The sequence below is a fragment of the Lactuca saligna genome, chromosome 6, assembly GCF_052625555.1.
Source record: "Lactuca saligna cultivar CGN05327 chromosome 6, ASM5262555v1, whole genome shotgun sequence".
NCBI classification, from domain to species: Eukaryota; Viridiplantae; Streptophyta; class Magnoliopsida; order Asterales; family Asteraceae; genus Lactuca; species Lactuca saligna.
In genome coordinates, this window is record NC_136422.1 from 62,707,280 (window position 1) to 62,727,456 (window position 20,177).

General features: G+C 33.4%; 3 protein-coding genes across 3 annotated transcripts; 1 reads left to right on the forward strand and 2 right to left on the reverse strand.

Moving 5' to 3' along the window:
- Window positions 1–2,559: 2,559 nt before the first annotated feature.
- Window positions 2,560–5,620, forward strand: LOC145002648 (protein FAR1-RELATED SEQUENCE 6-like). Its single transcript, XM_078961877.1, has 8 exons — window positions 2,560–2,686; window positions 2,810–2,875; window positions 3,009–3,078; window positions 3,154–3,560; window positions 3,612–3,930; window positions 3,993–4,251; window positions 4,328–4,906; window positions 5,003–5,620. The coding sequence occupies exons 1-8, from the start codon at window positions 2,560–2,562 to the stop codon at window positions 5,618–5,620; spliced, it is 2,445 nt and encodes an 814-aa protein (XP_078818003.1).
- Window positions 5,621–9,172: 3,552 nt separating this feature from the next.
- Window positions 9,173–10,688, reverse strand: LOC145002068 (uncharacterized). The gene is made up of 4 exons (XM_078961371.1): window positions 10,370–10,688; window positions 10,086–10,295; window positions 9,890–10,008; window positions 9,173–9,812 (listed from the first exon to the last, which is right to left on the reverse strand). Exons 1-4 carry the CDS (start codon window positions 10,584–10,586, stop codon window positions 9,744–9,746), a joined length of 615 nt encoding a protein of 204 aa, XP_078817497.1. The 5' UTR covers window positions 10,587–10,688; the 3' UTR covers window positions 9,173–9,743.
- A 3,078-nt stretch (window positions 10,689–13,766) lies between these two features.
- Window positions 13,767–17,321, reverse strand: LOC145000164 (YTH domain-containing protein ECT4-like). Its single transcript, XM_078959356.1, has 9 exons — window positions 17,140–17,321; window positions 16,765–16,841; window positions 16,514–16,643; window positions 16,247–16,320; window positions 15,699–16,157; window positions 15,023–15,616; window positions 14,691–14,903; window positions 14,464–14,610; window positions 13,767–14,380 (listed from the first exon to the last, which is right to left on the reverse strand). The coding sequence occupies exons 1-9, from the start codon at window positions 17,165–17,167 to the stop codon at window positions 14,216–14,218; spliced, it is 1,887 nt and encodes a 628-aa protein (XP_078815482.1). The 5' UTR covers window positions 17,168–17,321; the 3' UTR covers window positions 13,767–14,215.
- Between the last annotated feature and the right edge of the window lie 2,856 nt (window positions 17,322–20,177).

The following is a 20,177-nucleotide window of genomic DNA, read 5'->3' on the forward strand; positions in this document are numbered from 1 at the left end:
TACCCATGAACAACTTAACCCATCAAGATTACCCAACAACTTATTCCTTCAATTCGTCAAAAGGTGGAGGCTTCCACCCTTAAACCACCGTGAACCACCACTGGCAGCCACCTGCCACCATAGGCCACCATGAACAAGTGGTTGTGGGTTCCTTGCTAATGAACAGTTGTTAATCATATATATATATATATATATATATATATATATATATATATATATATATATTAAAAAACTAGTTTTGGGTTTTATTCTGCATGCTTAATATGGCAATGTACTTTTAAGTTGTGGTGGTTTGACCACCACTAACCACCATAACACCATCAATAGAATGCTAATAGGAGGAGGAACTATGAATGACCTAATTTTCCAGTCAAGTACTCAATTTAAGTGATTAATCGGTTAAGTTGCAAACTTAACCCACATAATGATATTATGATCTTATGGAAAAAGAGATCGTGGTTTCAAGCCTCTTTTAGACAAACCATCAATTCATTAAGTCTAGGTAGTCAATACATATTAAGAGTTTCTTATATGACCTTTTAATCTACCAAAAAATCAGAACTCAAACTTAACTATTAAGTTCTTAATAGAACACCAAAAACCACTTAAAAGCTTAATGACACATTTTTTCAATTCTGCCCTTCAACTAAAAAAATTCATACAAGACTATCAAAGTCTCTAAAATTCATGAGACCTAATTTTCTTGAAAGCTAAATGTGTCTAGTTTTTGCAGACTTTGAATCATTTTTCCAAATTCCAACTCCTTGAAGGATAGAATGGTCAATCTTCTCTAACTGTATGTGTTGTCATAAATTTCATGCACTACCTTCTAAAAATCATAATATATTCATTAAGACTCTAAATGCCAAAATTACAACGAGTATAGTTAGATATCGATATGTATTTTCCTCGATATCAAGGTTTGACCAAATTTCTAGTGAATTGGTACAGTTTATTCTAAGAGTATCGAGTGGTCCTGAAATGGACCGCATAAAGTCACTAACTTGTCAAATTAATATAAAATTAACCAAAAATAATTAGAAGGAGATCCTTATATATCTAAAAAAGGTAAAAGATGAAATTTTATCAACATAATTTTATTAGAATTTATTAATGAGTAGAAAAGTATCAAAACAGGTCCCAACAGATCATAAAAATCAAACAGAAGATAAAGGAATAAGTACATGAGCTATATTAGCATAAATGCATCAAATTAAACTAAATAACATTATAATGGTTGTGTAGGTTCTCGGAAATGGAAGGATCCATCAAGTTCACATTAGTTAAAGTCTCAAGTGCAATGAGATGGGTTAAACTAACTCTCATTTTATGTAGGCTGATTTTCATTCTTGTTTATCCGACTCTCACATGAAAGATGATGGCCCAGTATTTTCCTTGTCAGATTACTAGTCGGATGTTTTCCCCGATTTTGCTGCCAATAAAGGAGTGTTCTTGCTTAAAACAGTTGGAACTTTTTGTAGGCGGTCACTTCCTCAGATCCATCAACTCCTTTGTTAGAGACAGATTTCCTACATTGGGCCCTACTTGCTGATTTCAAGCTAAAAAATGTGTGGATTTCCCTCAAAATGAGACAATTGACCTAAGTGATTCTCTCTCCTATCAAATACTCAACTCGCTCTCTATAAGATATGTCTTTCCTACTTCTGAAAAAGAGGTTAAACGTCTTCTAAACAATAGGCAACATGTATGAGTTCGAGTTGTGATAAGGTGGCGAGTTTGGAGGAGAAAGTCCGTGTATTGGAGTAGGAAAGTCAAAACATGGTGGCAAAACTGGAATCTGAGGTCAGGATTTTGACAGTGGAGAAACAAAAAATTGAAAGTGCACTGAAGGGTGATTTGGTAGGGGTAGAGAGCAAACTGTGGTGTGTAGAGCTCCAGGTGAGTGATTTGCAGAGCCAAGTGAAGCATCTTGAGGAAGCTGTTTTGGCATCAGATGGGCGATTGATTTGTTTGGAAAACGATAAGTTGGTGTTTTCGGAGGAGCTTGATCGGTATCACATTCAATTATAAAGCCATCAGTCTTATATCCAATGATTGTTGAAGGAGGCATACTCGGGCACCGAGTTCATCTCCTCCATTCATCTTAATATGATCAAGAAAACATCTAGGTTCAATTAGCTTGTGTTCAGTACGGTCTTCATAAAAGTTGTGCCAAGATGAAGAGTAAGTATCTATCCCAAGTGAACTTGCACGACTGAGCTGCGCTGCGTTTGCCTAGCTAGGTGAAGGACGTAAAGGAAGAGGGCCCGCAAGTTACTTATTTTTGATTCCCAGATGCATTCAAATAACAAATAAGCATAAGCAGTAAATCGTGTGCATTTTTGTTAATTTAAATTATTAAAAAAGGGTTTATATGTAATTTACTAAAAAAGGAATTGAATCAGTTTACAAATTACTAAATCGTGTGCATTAACTGCTTTAGCGATAACTTCCTGTATGAACACATTAATCTTTACGCAATTAACTTCATTGCTTTTACTTCTTAGATTGAAAAAGATAACCGTTGATTTTAAAAACATTTAATTACCATTTGAAAAGATGTCTATGCAAGAATTTGAAAAGTCATCTTCTTATGATTTTAATCATGAAGGGCATAAATCATTCCGATGTTCAGCAATTGAAATTTCAGAATCATCATTAATTGAATATACTGAAAGTGATAAAGGCAAGTTTTCAACCATTATTTTATTATATATTATTGATTGATTTTAAAAGAATATACTAACTATTAAAATAGATGGTTACGCAATCTTTTAAATCATTATCTTTTTTTTTTTGTTCCATGAAGCAACTGCATCTTTCAATGATTCAGCTATTGAAATTTCCAAATCAACATTAATTCAAGACACCGAAGGTGATAAAGTCAAGATTTCAACCATTATTTTATTATATATTATTGATTGATTTTAAAAGAATATACTATCAACTGAAATACATGATTACACAATCTTTTAAATCCTTATGTTCTTTTTATTTGTTCCATGAAGCAACTGCATCTTTCAATGATTCTGCAATTGGGACTTCACAATCAACAATAAACGAAAATTATAAGGGCAAGTTTTCATACTTTATATTAAATATATATATCTATATATATAAACTTCAATATATAGTTTTTTGAAATTTTGATAGGAAAATCAACCATAGACAAAGGAGAACTGTATCATCCAAATGTTCAGATTTGATTCCTAAAAAAGGAGAAATTGTGTCAACTATAGATGAAAGAATTGAAATGTATCGAACATATGGAAAAGCTGCTGGTTTTGGAATTAGATTAGGATCCACAACTACATATGGTGACTACAGTCTAAGAAAAAAACATGTAAGATGCAACAGATATGGACAACCAAGAAAAAAATCCATTGATACTCTTACATCTAAACGACTGAAAAAGCAGGAAAGAAAATCATATTCAAAAGTTACAGGATGTATGGCGATGATTGGTTTTGATAGAGATTATAAAACAAATACTATTACTGTATATGCATTTGAAGAAGCACACAACCATCCACTTACTGAATTTAATGAAGAAAGTCTCTGTTCTCATAATCATAGACTTAGTATTTCTGATTAAGAACTTATTTTCAAAGCTTCAACTCTCAACATTGGTGCAACTAAAGCACACAAGATACGAGCATCATTAAAAGGAGGATATGATCATTTTCCAGCAACAAAGAATGATTTCAAGAACTTTTGGAGAGATTATACCAATATTGTTGGACCCAATGATGCTCAATGTGTTGTAGACCAGTTGATAATTCGCAGGGATAATTATCCAAATTTCCATTTTGAATATAAGTTAAATGATGAGGAACTAAGTGCTATGTTTTGGGTTGATGAAACAGGAAAAGAAAACTACTCTAAGTTTTCAGATGTTATTTCAATGGATGCAACGTACAGAACAAACAGGTATGATTATATATAATAAAATATAGTATATATATGTTTATATAATTTTTTAAAAATTTCAGGTACAATATGATATTTGTTCCTTTCACTGCTATTAACAACCATGAGAAGACAATCAATGTTGGAGCAGGACTAATATCAGATGAAACAATCGAGTCATACTCCTGGTTATTAAAAGCTTTTCTATCAGCACATAAAAAAAAACCAACCATGATTTTGACAGATATGGATCCAGCTTTAACTTCTTCTATATCAAAGGAGCTTCAAGGATGTACACACAGATTATGTATGTGGCACATAATGTCAAAAATGCCTTCAAAGGTAATATATTAGTTTATTCATTAAATTTTATATATCTTATGTAAAAATAATAATATCTACACATTTTAAATGACAGAATGAACCCAATGTAGTTTCAAATTCAGATTTCAAGAAACGCATAAATCAACTAGTTTGGAGTATGAATATTGAACCATCAGAATTTGAGTGTCAGTGGGATATGATGTTGGATGAATTTGATCTGAGGGAAAATAAATGGTTAGATGATATGTTCAGCAAGAGAGACAAGTGGATTCCTTCATACTTTAGAGATATACCTATGTGTGGCCTTATGAAAACTACATCTCGGTCTGAAAGTTCAAATTCATTTTTCAATGTTTTCGCCAGTGCAACAAACTTACTTGTAAACTTTATGTTCAATTTTGACACTGCACTTTCAAAGCAACGTCATGAGCAAAAAAAATTTGATATTGCATCAAGAGATACTTCTCCCCAACTTTTATTTGCTCCTGATCCTTTGAAGATTGAAAAACATGCTTCATTAGTCTACACACGAGAAGCATTCCTTAAAGTCCAGAAACAGATTAAAAAGGCATTTTATCAGTGTTTTCAAAAGACTTCTATCATAGTTAATGGCTTTCAAGAATGCACAATCGTTTACAAGGAAATTAAGTCAGGCAAAAGACCCGAATTTAAGGTTAATTTTAAATCTATTTATTGATGATATTTATTTAAAATTATTTTAAGTTCTATCTTAATATTTGTTTAATCAAATATTGTGATTATCTTTCAGGTATCTTTCAATGCACATGAGCAAACAATTGATTGTGCATGTTTGCATTTCCAATTTTTTGGAATACTATGTAGTCATGCTTTTAGAGTTCTAATAGATTATGACATATTCGAGATACCCCAGAAATACATTTTGGATCGATGGAAAAAGAACATAGTGGATATTGCTTTTCAAAAGGTAAACCAAAGATGGCAAGTGTGCAATACAGATATTTCTAATCTCCTGCAAGATGCTTTTTCATATTATGAGAAATGCATTGATACGGTTGTTCATGACAAGGAAAAATTACAAGAATTGGTGAATGCTCTTCAAGAATTAAGTGTAAATTGTGGAAAGGATGTTGCATCTAAACCAAGTTCAAATCCAATAAAAGAAGTTGTTGAAAATGTCATTGGACTTCATATTGCAGATGATATTAAAATCAAAGTACCTAGTGGGATAAAAACAAAAGGAAGTGCAAAGAGAAATAGAATCAAAAGTGCCGCAGAAAAAGCAATAGCTAAATCTCTTCGAGCAAAACGTATATGCAACGGATGCAAGCAATTAGTCAACCATGATAGAAGAAACTGTCCGATAAATCCTTCCAAAGTCCTTAAGCCTTTCAAAAAACAACAATAAATAACTTATTTTATTTTTTAATTGTATGTACTTATAGTGCTTTATATTACTAATATTAGGGTTAAAACTTTGTAATGTTTGTTAAATTTATCTGAATGTTTGTTTCAATGTTTGTTACGTATGAAACGTATTTACTTTTGACCAACATTGCATCATTTAAGGTTCAATATTCATACTCAAATTTTAAAAAATTATTATACTCCAAACATCATTGAAACATCAATACAAAACTTATTATAATAACATCAAATAAACTTTATGCAAAAGCGATATGACTATTTCATAAAAATCATATAAAAAACATCATTAAAACATAATATAAAATCTTATTCCAATTACACCTACAACCCATACCTTATTGGAAAACAAATATATAAAAATTAAAAGAAATCCAAAACTTATTGTAATAATAAAAAATAAATTTTAATGTCATTTGTCATAAGGACAAATTCTTATATCATGAAAACCAACTCTTTTGCAGAACTTACAAAATCTCTTTCCTTCAAATTCTTCATAGCAACTCCTCTGTGCAACTCTTTTGTCATATGGACAATTCCTAGAGTCATGATCCACCAACATTTTACATAACTTACACAAACTCTTTTCTTTATTCTTAAACTTTTTTTCATGTAAACTCTCCATTCTGTATATTTTTGATTATCTTTTAGACATATATAACCCACACAACATCCAAAATATATGTTAAGACATTTTCAATTCATCAACTAACTATTCACGAATTGTTCTCCTTTCACTTACATATTAACCATTCTTAAAAATATTTACAAAACTAATTTAATAACTATTCACGAATTGTTCTCCTTTCACTTATATATATACATATATAACAATACTTGTGATCTAGCCAGGCCGTAACCAGCACGAACCAGATCCGACCGAACTTGGTGGAAAATATGAACCGAACCGAACCGCCAATTAATAACGATTCCCGGTTCCAAAAATCCACAAGAAAATCGTCTCGGTCCAGCCGATTCCCCGATGCAAATGTTCATCCCTACTTGTCACCATTACAAATGAAACAAATTGTAACTTTAACACATAACTATACAATTTAACAAAACATCATTAACACATCGAGTTTAAAACATGTCTTACATTTCATCAATTCACATCTAACAGTAAAGATAACATTATATTATCTACCAAACACTTATAACATACCAAACTAAAACTAAACAATAACACAAACCACTGCTACTGCATAATACTAAACACATTCACTTATGCAACCTACCACTGCAGATTACTAATTTAACCACCATTACACCTTTTCATGGACCAAATGCTGAGAGACGCGATCCTATGTTAATAATAGCCTCATGATACATAATCCGCCTATCATTAGCAGGCATCCTTTGATATTGATTAATTAGATTAACAACTTTAGGCTTCATTATGTTCACCTCACTCAACAGTATTTTCAAACAATACCTCCTTCGGAGATTCCTTATTTGAAGTAACTGTTCAGCACCTTCCCTTTTTAAACCACAACACCATTGTGCTAACGGACCTCCTTTATACGTTTCCATATGCCTCATTAAAAAAATACCGCAATCATTAGAGTTACCTCTTGTTTTCCAAGTCATATATTGATCTACAAAATCAATCTCATATTGAACCGCAAACGCCATATTATGATTTATTTCTTGTAGATACCTTCCAAACATATATTTCTGCATTGATATATAAAATTATTTTCACTTTTCAAAAAATATAACACAAATCCATTATAGTAAAATTAAAAGTTAATTAAATACAAAATCACTTACCAAATTAAGCATAAGAATCGGATATGGTTCGTTGGAAAAACTGTACAATATGTTGTCCAAAATCACAGCTTTTCGATTCTTAAAGTCATAAACAAACACAAAATAGTGATTGTTTGAACGTGCAGGAAAAAAAAACTGGAAATCAATATCATAATTTCACTAATACCCTTTATTCTTTGAAATAAATAAATAAATAACATATTACAACATTACCATATCAATTCCTTTCAACCTTCTTCTATCTTGAGATACACCCAAACAGTGAACAACATTCTCTTTGAAAATTTGGTAATCTTGTTCAGTTTTTTATCCTTTTATGTGCATAAATGAAGGATCCTACATATTCAGAAAACACTAACTATCAATGTCATATCCAAATAAATAATAAAATTAAAAAGAATATGAGGTTTATCAAAACAGACGTCTTGAAAAAGAAACATGAAGGAGTGTCCATATTTCTTAATCTCTCATCATAGTTTAAAACATCGACAAAGCAATCAATTGTACCAGAAAAAAGATGTTCATGCGGGTATAAACTCTCAAACATATGGCGTTCTCCACGTTGACCTGATATGCTTTGAAATAAGTTGTCCCTACAAAATTACAATATAAATATTAACACATGATAATTTAATAATAACATTTATTAATATAGTCTAAACATTACATTGGATCTTGGCATAAACTGAATACCCAATTCGATATGATATTCTCCTCCCTCGTTAAATTTGATTCAATATCAACAGCACGAATAACAAAAGGAGACCTTCTCACCTGTGGTAACATTTGGTTTCTCTTTGGCCTTGATTTTTTATCCGGTTGACTTTCAACTCTTTTACTTAAATAACTTGGAACATCCACTTTGTTACCGATTAAATTCACTGGCGATTCAAATACCACTGAAGACTTTGATTTATCTTGAATTTCAATACCCGAACTCAAACAACCCTTTTTTGGGGTACACATCTCAGATTCTATTCCTAAATCAAATGATGGTACATCTTCATTCATAAAGTTGTCTCTTTCATCGTTCTCACCATACAAACGCCCATTATTTTTTCTATAAAACCCTTTCCCCATTTCCTTATATGTGAAAGACTTATCCTCAAAAGTAATTTTCCTTGATAATGAGTCAGACCTTGAATCATTCTTAAAATCACTCTGTTGGAATTTTGAAATATCAAAAACAAGTTGTTCTAATTTCCCCCTATAAAAATGAAATATTTGATGATTTGCATGCTTTTGCAATGCCATTTCCACTTTCTTGGACAAGTCAGACACGGCCCACTGAATATCTGACTGAATATCCTGTAAATATAGTTACAATACATTAATAAGGCATTTCCAATTTTAAAATTTTTAATAAAAAAAAAATACAATTACTCAAACTTACTAATATGTATCCACTTTCAAGTTCTTCATCACCCTTTTCAGCATCAACTCCATTACCGAAACCTCCATTGGCCAATTCCTTGCTCTCTCTAAATTTAAGTTGCTCTGATGTCCAGAAATTAATTACAGGATATCTTCTCACAATTGACATTTCCTTACATTTAATCCTATCAACATAAAGCAACTACACAATACAATTTTAATTACAAACCGACATGTTATTAGTAATTATTATTATATATACTAAACAAATAATTTAATATCATATACCGTCAGAAATTCACATGGTCCATTAAAAAATGTTTTTATGTCATTCTTGCTCCATATCGATTTCTCCTCCTTCACAGAGTTCAATATATATGAACACCAATCAATTTTATCTAACTTAGATGAACAAGACAAATAAGGAAGTACTTTCATATTACATCCTCCTTGTTTGGTACATGATCCAAAACATGTACAAACCAGAATTATGAAATTTGCAATGAATACCATATCAGCTTCACTTCTCTCTACTATCTTAACCACCAAATCAGAAGGAACTACTAATGACAATGGTTTTTTAAATTGCTCTTTCCACATTTCAAACCAATCCTCATTGCCACGAACACCTAGACAACTTATCTGCTCAACACCCAAAGGCAAACCTAGAACCTTATTCACCTCTTCTCTTGTTACAGCAATATTTCCAACATCACTCTTAATCACCATCTCCTCATGATCAAAAGAATCCACAACAAAGTAACATAATTTTGTTGGTATACTTTGAGTCTTCATATCAAGCAATGACCCAAATCCTATTCTTCTTACACAGTCTTTTTGGATCTGATTCATAGAATTGACAGCCCCATAAAGAGAATTAAGCGACACGCGAGCATACAAAGATTTCACATTCCCAGATTTACCAGCTTTTTTTTTTATAACTTTTCTATCAGATTTGACTATGAACTTCTTAAAACCCTTAATACTCGCCTCTTCATAATCAGAATCACTTGAAAAATCATTTTCACCTACAAAACATAACCAAAAAATACAATAATAAAATATATGTAACCGGGACCTTCAAATGTTAATGAATGTGTATTACCGTATACACTCTTTTTTTTCTTTTTTTTTTTACTTTAGACATTGACTTCTTAATCTGATGTCCATCTTTCTTAATCTTCAAAGAATTACTCGAATGTATTTCAACTGTATTCTTCAGATCTGACAATAGTTGTACATATAAAACAACTTAAATTTATTTAAAATTAAATGTAAAAACTTATTTATCAACCACATACCTTCATCAAAATTTCCCCCCTGACTATGTATATTATACAAAACAGAATCAAAAATTTCTTCATGATCTTTCTTAATCTTTGAAGACCCACTAGAATGTATCTGAATTGGATTTTTTATATCTGACACAAAAAAGTCATCTGGAATTTCTTCGTCATCTTTCTCAATCTTCACAGAACCACTTGAATGTATCTCAATTGTCTTCTTCATATCTGATACAAAATATAAATTTAAAACCACAAAGTTTTGATCAAAAAAACTACAATGTTTTGTATAAACCACAAACCTTCATCGATTAACTTTTTCTGGAAAAGTAAATGATCAACTGAACAATCGTCATCCGATTCTTCGTCATCTTCAATTTCAATTGGGTTATCAACAGAGTTTAAGTTCCGATTAATATTTCCTTCAGATTCCATTTGCAAAACCTTCTTTTTTTTCCTTTGCGTATTAGCCCTTTTCCTACTTGAACTAGCATCCAAGATCGCTTTAAACGCAAACATCTAATTCGAAAATACTAACATACCTCCAAATAAGACAACTTCTTTGTTCTTGTCGTATATTCAGATTATATTCACGCTCCAGGATTTGGGAAGTTACTAAAGTTCTTCGACATTCAAAAGCCATCATCCAGAAATTTGAAATTGAAAATCTTTAATCCAGTTACTAGTTACTACCCACGATTACATTTCCCTATATATAATTACTTTATTGCCCTTATATTTTTAATCAACAATTTTATATAATTCAAAAATAAAAATATAAATCACATACATGTGTCTAATTTTTATTGGTTCTTGCATTTTCACATCTTCTTTCTTTTTTCACATGAACCTCGTTGTATATATATATATATATATATATATATATCCATTCCGAACGTGGGCTACTCTCAAGTAACGTGTTTTATGGTCGAGTTTAATGTCGATTTGTCTTGACCATGCTAAGTTTGAAGTTAAGTTTATAAATTTACACAATATTTGTGGTAGAATTCTTTGAGGTCGGTGCATCCTGACCGTAAGTTTAGACTTAGTATTAAGGTGCAAACCTAATCCCACATCGGCAAAAAAGAAAAAGTAAATGTAAGTATATAAGGCAATGGTTAATCCCTTTCTATCACCAATTGGTTTTAGAAATTGGAATCCATTGTTCTTTCTATGTTGAACATGATTGGGCTAGTAGTCATCATTATAGATGGTATAGAGATATGGTCATAGCCCGGATAATGTGGTCGGTGCAAGTGATGCAATCCCCAGAAATTCTTCGTCTAACGAAGTTCATCCTGAAGCCTTGTATCGGCGGTATTAAAAATGATTGGATCTAATGAAAAGTCCTTGAAAGGAAGGCCAAAGGAGGAACTTGGGTTTGAGCGGAGGATTATTGTTAGATGTGACTTGAGCGTTTGGAGGCACTTGGAGCAACATGGAACATCATGTTGCGTCATGTAGAAGGAAGTTGTGCCATGTATCGGAGAAACACTCTAAAAGATGGGAAGAGGCCCCAAACCGATCATATTAACCCAAATTAATGAATTACTACAATTTCCTCCATGGAACACAAATTTTCCAAACAAATTCATAATAAGACCACTCAAACCCAAAAATTCCAACACCGAGGTTACAAACCCAAACTCAATGATGACCTCACAAGACTAGGACTCCATCGTTATAAAACCTAGAAATCATACCCAAAGACTGATGATCTCCTTTCGATATACGTATTTCCCAATCCCTTCAACTAACAACACCGCCATCTACGAACCAACGGATATCCAAAACATACCGGTAATAAACACTTAACTAATCCCTTATATAGAAAACCATGCCCAAAAGGGTTTCTGTTGCTCATTTGATTTCTTGCAGAATCACCACTATCCCACTGCTCCCACGAGCATACTAATAAACGAAACATAACCTTAGATCGAGTTAAAACCTCCATTCTGCTTCAGGTGCACATCCATCCGATAGATCATCCCATGGAATTCCGAATTCCGTAGCTCGACATCTCCAGAACCAATACTCCATCACTCCATCACCGGTAATCCAACTCATAACGAACAACTCTCCAAAAATAACCAAAGACCCGCAAATGCATAAACACAACAAGGAACTTTAGATGCGTAAACATGACCTTCCAACAAGTCAACATTATACCCAACATATAGTCTAAAGCCTGTCTGCCACTAGGCAACCAATAGCATTACAACGATGCTCCAAAACACCCAACCGCGCCAAAGTCCAACGAACCAAAACATAAGAGTCTCAAGTACACAACTGTCGGGTCCAACCCTCACAAGTTGTGTACACACCGGTTCATGATACGTCGCGACACCATCAACCATTGGAATGATAAGATCACAGTACAAACTCGTTCTTGTCATCACTCCTCCACGGGCCTGAAGACTCATGATCAACACCTCCATGGGGGGTTTAGAGGGAGGACAAAGTAAGCAGCTGCACAGGACCTAATTTTTTTATTATATATTTTTATTTAAAAATACAAAATTATAATAAAGACAAGGGCTCTTTTTTTCTTATTCGTCCTAAGCCTTTAAGAAAAATTCATTTTTCAGGACCGGCCATGAACACCTCAGTGGGCCTATAGGTCCTCGACGATCATCCCACCAATCTGCAAAAACTCAGTTAACGTCCCTCACTACCACTGTCGAGAAACCGAACACATCCTGCCAACAAGGCAGTTACCAACAACCGGCTACGGCCTTACATATTCCAACACTTCAAACGTTTTCTCAACGTATCCTCAACATCCTTGCTGAGAGAACATATCGGTCACTATATCTAAAGAGTGAAGTACATCTAGATCCAATATTATACTATAACCAAACGAATCTCTATCCTTCCCGAAACATCCAGTTGGGGTCTAAAATGACATCATCGGATCCAAATACCTTAGGAACATCAACCACTAAAGTCAACATCCTAATCAAAAACTAAAAGAACAGCCTTGGAGAATCTAAACAGATTTCTGAAAATGCACAACTAACACGTAAAACTCTCGAAATCACCCATGATTATGTTGACCGAAGCCAAGCTGGATCGACCCAATCTACCATTTCCGCCAAGGCGGCATCCCAAAGTTGAACTTCATACAAACTCAATGTCACACATAAAGGACTTGACAAACGTTGCTTTGTCATCTGAAACAGTTGATTACTAACTGCTAGAAACATCATTTTCATAATTAAACAAACCGAATGCACACTCCCCACAGAAGCCCCGAGTACATACCTAACTTAATTTGGCAAGAGTTTGACACCTTACATGAATTTCCAATAATTCCCGCTAAAGATTCTCAAACAATCTTAGATGACGAAGGACACTGCCACAAACTGACTGAAAATGAGCCAATCTTTAAAATTCATAATTCTCATATAGTAGTAATAAAGAAACCCGAGATGTAATACTTCTATCTTAACAATCATAATCTATCTGAAAGGTTGTGTTCCAAACATCCCTTTTCTTACTCACAAATGACAATAACCTGGACCAACCCACATAAAATCAACACTCACAAACCGAAACCAATTTTTTTGGTTTTGAACTTTTGATCAGCGCATGTTTAACAAACAATTTAATTCTTTCAAACTTCATGTTTTACCTCTTAATTACAAGAGGTATTATAAATGGATATTCATAAAAGAGAGATTTAAAAAGCAAGCATACTTGAAACCAATCAAATCAAAAGCATCTTTGAAATCAATTAATACTTGCCAACACCCTAAATCCACCCTGCTTTTCTAGCACCTATGTAACCTTGATCTAGATTTTACAAGACATAAAAAGAGAGAAACAACTAACTCAGAACATAAAATGAGACCCAAAAAAAACAAACCATAATGGAAAAACTTTCATCTAAAAGAAAAACCTAACCAAAGATCTCTAAGAGTCCTCAAAAAAACTGTTTGTAACTAAAACCACTATAGGAGGAGAGACTATCATCCTCCAAATTTACATTTTCCCTATTTTCTCCATTGCAACCTTTTCCTTCTTTCAAAAACCAAATCATGAAAGATTCTTGATTCAGATCCCACAATTTCTCAAGGCAGCAGTCAACTCATTTGCGAATTTTCCAGTCAAACAGCCTCCTGCCGCCTACACACACCACCGCTAACTCAGCAACCATTTGCTACTTTGTCTTCAACATTATCCGCAAGTTTCACCTCACTCACCTTAACCTTAACATCTTTGTCAACTTCATTTCCCAAATCCGCCACATCAGCGGTGGTCATTGGCGGTACTACCACCACATCATCAACCACCGGTTTCCCTTCCCACGCCTAACAAATACAAACAACAATATCAACCCAACACCAAACCACAATACCTTAAAAAAACAAAAAACAAATAAAAAACCACATACTTGTTTCTGATACTGCTGTTGCTTTGCTTTTTTCTCCTGAATCCTCTTCTGTCTATCTTCATAAAACTCAAAATCATCCAAAATGCATTGCTTGCTTGAATGCTCTTTGAATATCTTAATCATCTGCAATCCTTGGTCCAATTTCACCTGAAGAAAAAAAACAAGTCAAACTTTAACAAATTTTATAAAAATATTGATGACAAATGTTGTAAAGAAACTCAAACTACCTCTTGAGTGTCCCTGCTATTTGTAACAGGTTTATTCTCATTGTTTTCAAGAATAATATGTTTCAACAAACTGTTTGGAAGATCCTTAACAATATGCCACTTTACAGGAAAGCAACCAATCCACTTGTCTTGTTGCCAGAACTCTAAGCTTTTCTCAAAATCAACTGGCCCTATCATCTCAGCTACACCCACAAATTGTCCACTTGTATTCACCTTTAAAAATACAATCAATAACCATAAAAAACAAACACTAGATACTGAAAGAATAAGCACAAGGGTAAAATTGTAGTTGTAATAGTTGTAATAGTTGTAATAGGTTAATAAATACTTACTGAAAAGAAAAGAAAAATAGGGCATCCTCCAGATATCTGCTGAGCCTCATGGTAAGCTGCATCGAGTTTCTTGTTTCCATTTTGTGTGCTTGCCCAAACATTATACTTGATGCTCTTATGAACATCATCTTCACTGTAGGATTTGATAATGAAAAACTTGGCATTTTCATAAGTTTCGGGAAAATCTGCTTGGTTGTATTGTTCTCTGTCAGGAGTCAAAATGACTTCTTTACCCTCGTCTTTCTCAATGACATCAGTAGATGGCAAAGGTGTAATTTCTCCCTTTACAGCAATAGTAATGGGAGTGAACCCCTTTTGGTTCTTGATGCTTCTTGCTCTTGGACCCCTGTTGAGCTCATTTAAACCATCAACATTCTCATTGTTGTAGCTAAAGAAACCGTTGCCTCTTCCTCTAGGTTTGAACTTGTTATCATAGGTTGACCAACCTCGTGAATTACTTTGTAAATCATAGCCATAGCCATAACCATAACCAGATCGATATGTGTTATTCCCATATTGCCCATATAGCTTGTTTGGATACATTCTGTTCATGTATGCATTTGCTGTATTCAAGGTAGACATCGGTCTTGGACTCTGCATAGCCCAAAACAATCAAATTAACAAATGAAAAAGTCAAAAATAACAAATACCCACATCTCTAAAATCAAGATTATACCATGATATGAGAATTAGGACGAACGTTTTGAGTTCTTGATGCAACTGGAGCATTTAAGTTGTTTTTTGTTTGGGGATCAGGGTATATTGGGGTATCTAGCCATGGGATAGGTGATTGAAGCCCATCATAACTGTATCTTCCAAAGGCTCCATTTGGATTGAAAGATAAATTCTGATATGAAGTTGGCCTCACAGGGGTAGAACCAGTGTTCCCCTTCACACCATTTGTGTTTCCTTTAGTTGTGTCCAAAGATAAAGCAGGCTCCTCTTTAGTTGCAGTGACATCACCCTTTGGAGGGGCAGAAGAGTAAGGGGTTGTAGTGGTCATTGGTGGGAAGTAAGAAGTGGGGTACTGGTAATGTTGGGCCCCATAGAGTTGACCATCTTGACCTACTGTTGGCATATGTGAGCCAGCAGGAGAATAAGGTCCATATGGTGCATAACCATAGCCATAAACACCCTGTAATGAAACCAAAAACAATATACAATGATAAACATGTTTTCAAGTCAAAATATAGACAAAACTCAGAGAAGGAAACAGGTTCTTACATGAGATAGATCAACTCCATCAGGGTTTACATATCTTGAGTAGTCATCCCAATCAGTGGTAGTTCCATCGTAACCTATACAACAGAAAAGAGAGATCAAGCAATTGTAAACGTTGAGCATGTGAATCGAACTAGAGTTTCTTGATGGGTAAATCGAACTAGAAACATATACTATTGCAGTCAATTTAACAGAAAAGACACTGTCAAATCAATGAGTTTCTTGATGGGTAAATCGAACTAGAAACATATACTATTGCAGTCAATATACCTCCATAGTAGTAACCTGAAGCATAACCATTTGGATAATAAGCCACTGCTGGATCCATGAAATCCGGGATCAAAGGGGTTACAGATCTATTAGCAGGTTGAACAAGACCATTCCCAGCGTCCACAGAAGACTGCAAAGATAATCATAAACCGAAAGCCACATAACTAAACTTCTGAAATTTCGATTAATGTCGACAAAACAATGATACCAAGAAATCTTCAGATATTACCATATGACAAAAAATATCTCACCTTCTTAGTGGGCTCAGGAATTTCAGTAGTCTTAGTTTGCGAATCAAGTGATAGATTCTTCAGCAAATCAGAAGCTTCTGTATATAAAGTTAAGGATAACCACTTGTTTATCAAATAAACTGTTACAATCAACAATGGAATCAAAAAAATACGTATCCGTACTTACTGTTAAACCTAAAACCCTAAGAACCTGACGATATAAACCAAGATTCAGTGGCAAAATTACAACATAGAACATTCTATTTATGCAGCAGATAGACAATTACGTATAAAGATCGCACAGAAGCGAGATCTTCGAGAGAAACAAGAAACCCAATTCAAATCGAGAGAAAACAATAACGAATCGTAAAAAAATTACTAGCAAACATAGGATACTATCTGCAGGAGGAGCCATGGCGGCCATGCTGACGATAGAGATGATAGATCTTCAAAAACAGGGTAAGAAACCCCAAATTTTGTTGGGTTTTTGGGAGGGAATTGATAGAGAGTATGGGGGTCTCCGCCGCCACAAATTTGCGAGGGTTTAGGTTTTTGAAGAAAGAGGGTTTTGATCGATTGAAAAGTGGCGTTCAAATAGCACCACGCCCCTCGCACATATAAGTACACGTTTGGCCCTTCTAGTTTCATAGTTACTGTTTAGACCCCTTGCGTCGACACAAAAATCCAGTTGGCAAAAGTGTTTGCCACGTGTTTCGATTTCGGTGGAATTTTGCTTGTTGATGTGGAAAATACGGTTGACCGCGAGTTCGATTTGTAACCGATATGTAGTTAAATATTTTGTTGTGAAACTTTTATATAAGGTTAGGTTATAATACGGATATTATAATGTTCTTGGTTATTTTAATAAATTGATTTATTAATTTAAAGAAAATAGAATATGTCATCTAATTTTAAAAAAAAAAAAAGATGAACATTATATATTTGCATTATCTTTGAACTAGATGAGGAGTCTCGTGTTGCGGGGATGAATCTAAACAGATATGATCTTTTTTGGCATCGGGTGCTTTTTATGAATATGAAAAATTACATTTTTGGGACGTTAACGGCTCATCCTTTTGCTATAAGAATATTGACCAATCATGTTTTATAAAAATGAGGAGCCCCGCTTTGCGAGGATGGGTTTAGACAGCTTCGATCATTTTGGTCACTACGTGTTTGTTATCGTAAATACAATACTATTTATTTTACAAAAATAACCATTTTACCCTTGTTTGAAATTGATAGCAATGTTTTGTGGAAAAAATTAGGGAAAGTTATATACGATTAGGGAAACAACTGCAACACAAAGAGGTATGATTTTATGAAAACGAATAAAAGGATAACTTTTTTTTTGTTTCGTACTTTAAAATTTTACAGTTTTGAATTCAAATATAATAATAAAAAACTTATCACATGTAATAGATATTTAATTATAATTTTGGTATTTCTATATGTTTTGTTTGTCATTCTCTACCCCACCCTACCCCATGTAACTCCAAAAAAAATTATATGGTAGTAAATAAGGGCAGTTTAGTAATTTTACTTTGTTATATGTTCTTGGATCAAGAAATTTGAGTCGTTCGGATTGTGTGTGCTCAGTAGCATGAGCAGCAAGATCAATCAAAGCAGGCTGAAATAAATATGGAAACATTGGTTAATTTTAGTTATTATTGCAATAAATCCAGACAAAGGGTAAAATGGGTATATACTATTATTGAAATAAAAAAAGCTAACTGTGTTCGTTTATTCAAGACTTGCTCGGGACGGTTATGTGATTTACACTGCTCTCTCTATATAATTCACCATAAAGCAAATATGATTTATAAAAAATCAATGAAGGGCAATTTTGTTATTTGCCATTATTTACATTCCAAATCCTCTGATAGATTTATAAAGCAAACTGAAATATACAAAGTAATGGAATTGAATTTCATTACATTTCCTGCCAAGCAAATGCTAGACATATCCAATTACTTCAATTCGCAATTCTTTGACGGATTCCAGTTTCTTCTAAAACATCATGTGAAACAGACACATCCTAACTGTATAAAATTAGGCAGGTGGTCGAGAGAGATTAAAAATAGCATATTTATCAGGCTATGTGTTTGTATATGTTTGTCTACATATATACATGTCTTGTCACACCCCCAAACCAATGATGGAGGAAACGTCTGGGGGTGGCGGACTTCATTTATAGTATCACAACAACGAGTATAATAGTGCTCAAAGTAAATACAACCAATCATAAATATAATCAGAAAAGAATTACATGGTTTCAAGTATTACATATTTCAAGGTCTATCACGACATGATATAAAAATAGTTGTTCAACATCGTAGCATTTCATCCTCAAAAGCTTGTGATTTCCTGATTTCGTTGATTCCCTGAGAATATAAATAGTTTTGAAAAAGTGTCAACAATTAAGTTGGTGAGTTCATAAGGTTTTTAGATAAAAAGTTTGGAAACCGATCTTTATAATGAGTTGTATGTTACCAAGAAAATCCAATATTTTCCTTAATACGTAAAATATAGTCTTAAATATCAAAACTAGAATGTACAAGTATTTTCTATGCTTAAAATAAGACATGCAAGTTCAAATTGACCTAAACGCGTTTAGTTGAAAGAAAAACCTGGTACTTTGTAATGTACCTTTTTTATGAAAACCCGGTACCGTATGGTCGTACCTCGCTTAATGTATAACCTGGTACCGTATGGTCGTACCTCACTTAATGTATAACCTGGTATCATATGGTCGTACCTCGCTTAACGTGAAAACTTGGTACTTTGTATTTGTACCCCATTTATATGAATAATCCGGTACTTTATAGTTGTACCCCACTTAATGAATAAACCCGCACTTTATAGTTGTACCCCACTTATGAATAAACCTTTTGTAACGCGTTCGAAAAGTAATGGATCATAAACTATACCTATTATAGTTTATCAAAACGTTTAAATGGAATAGTTATAACTTTGTTTATTATGGATAACTACTATATTTGTGAAGGTAAAAACTCTTTTGTTTGCCGATATATATGTATATATACCTTTTACTAAGGTGAAATAACATGTAATATAACAACTAATTAATTATCATACTTATGAGGGTAAAAATCCATTTGTTTTCTGATGTATGTCAATACCCCAAGACGAAATGACATGTAATGTAAAAACATATATTCACATAATGATACGCACCTTGTTCAACAAGTTACAAGGTGTAAATGAAGTTGATAGCATTTTTCTACTGCTAACATTTCTATTACTGTTCTTAGAAAATTTCTAGCAAAATCATCAAAGGTCCAAATCAGAATCCATAAATTCTGATAGTTTGGGAAATGAGTCTAGTTTGTTCATAAATTTTATTATGATTTTTAATGACCTCCAACTTGTGTGAAAAGGTCCATAATCACAGACTGGTCCGGATTTGCTCT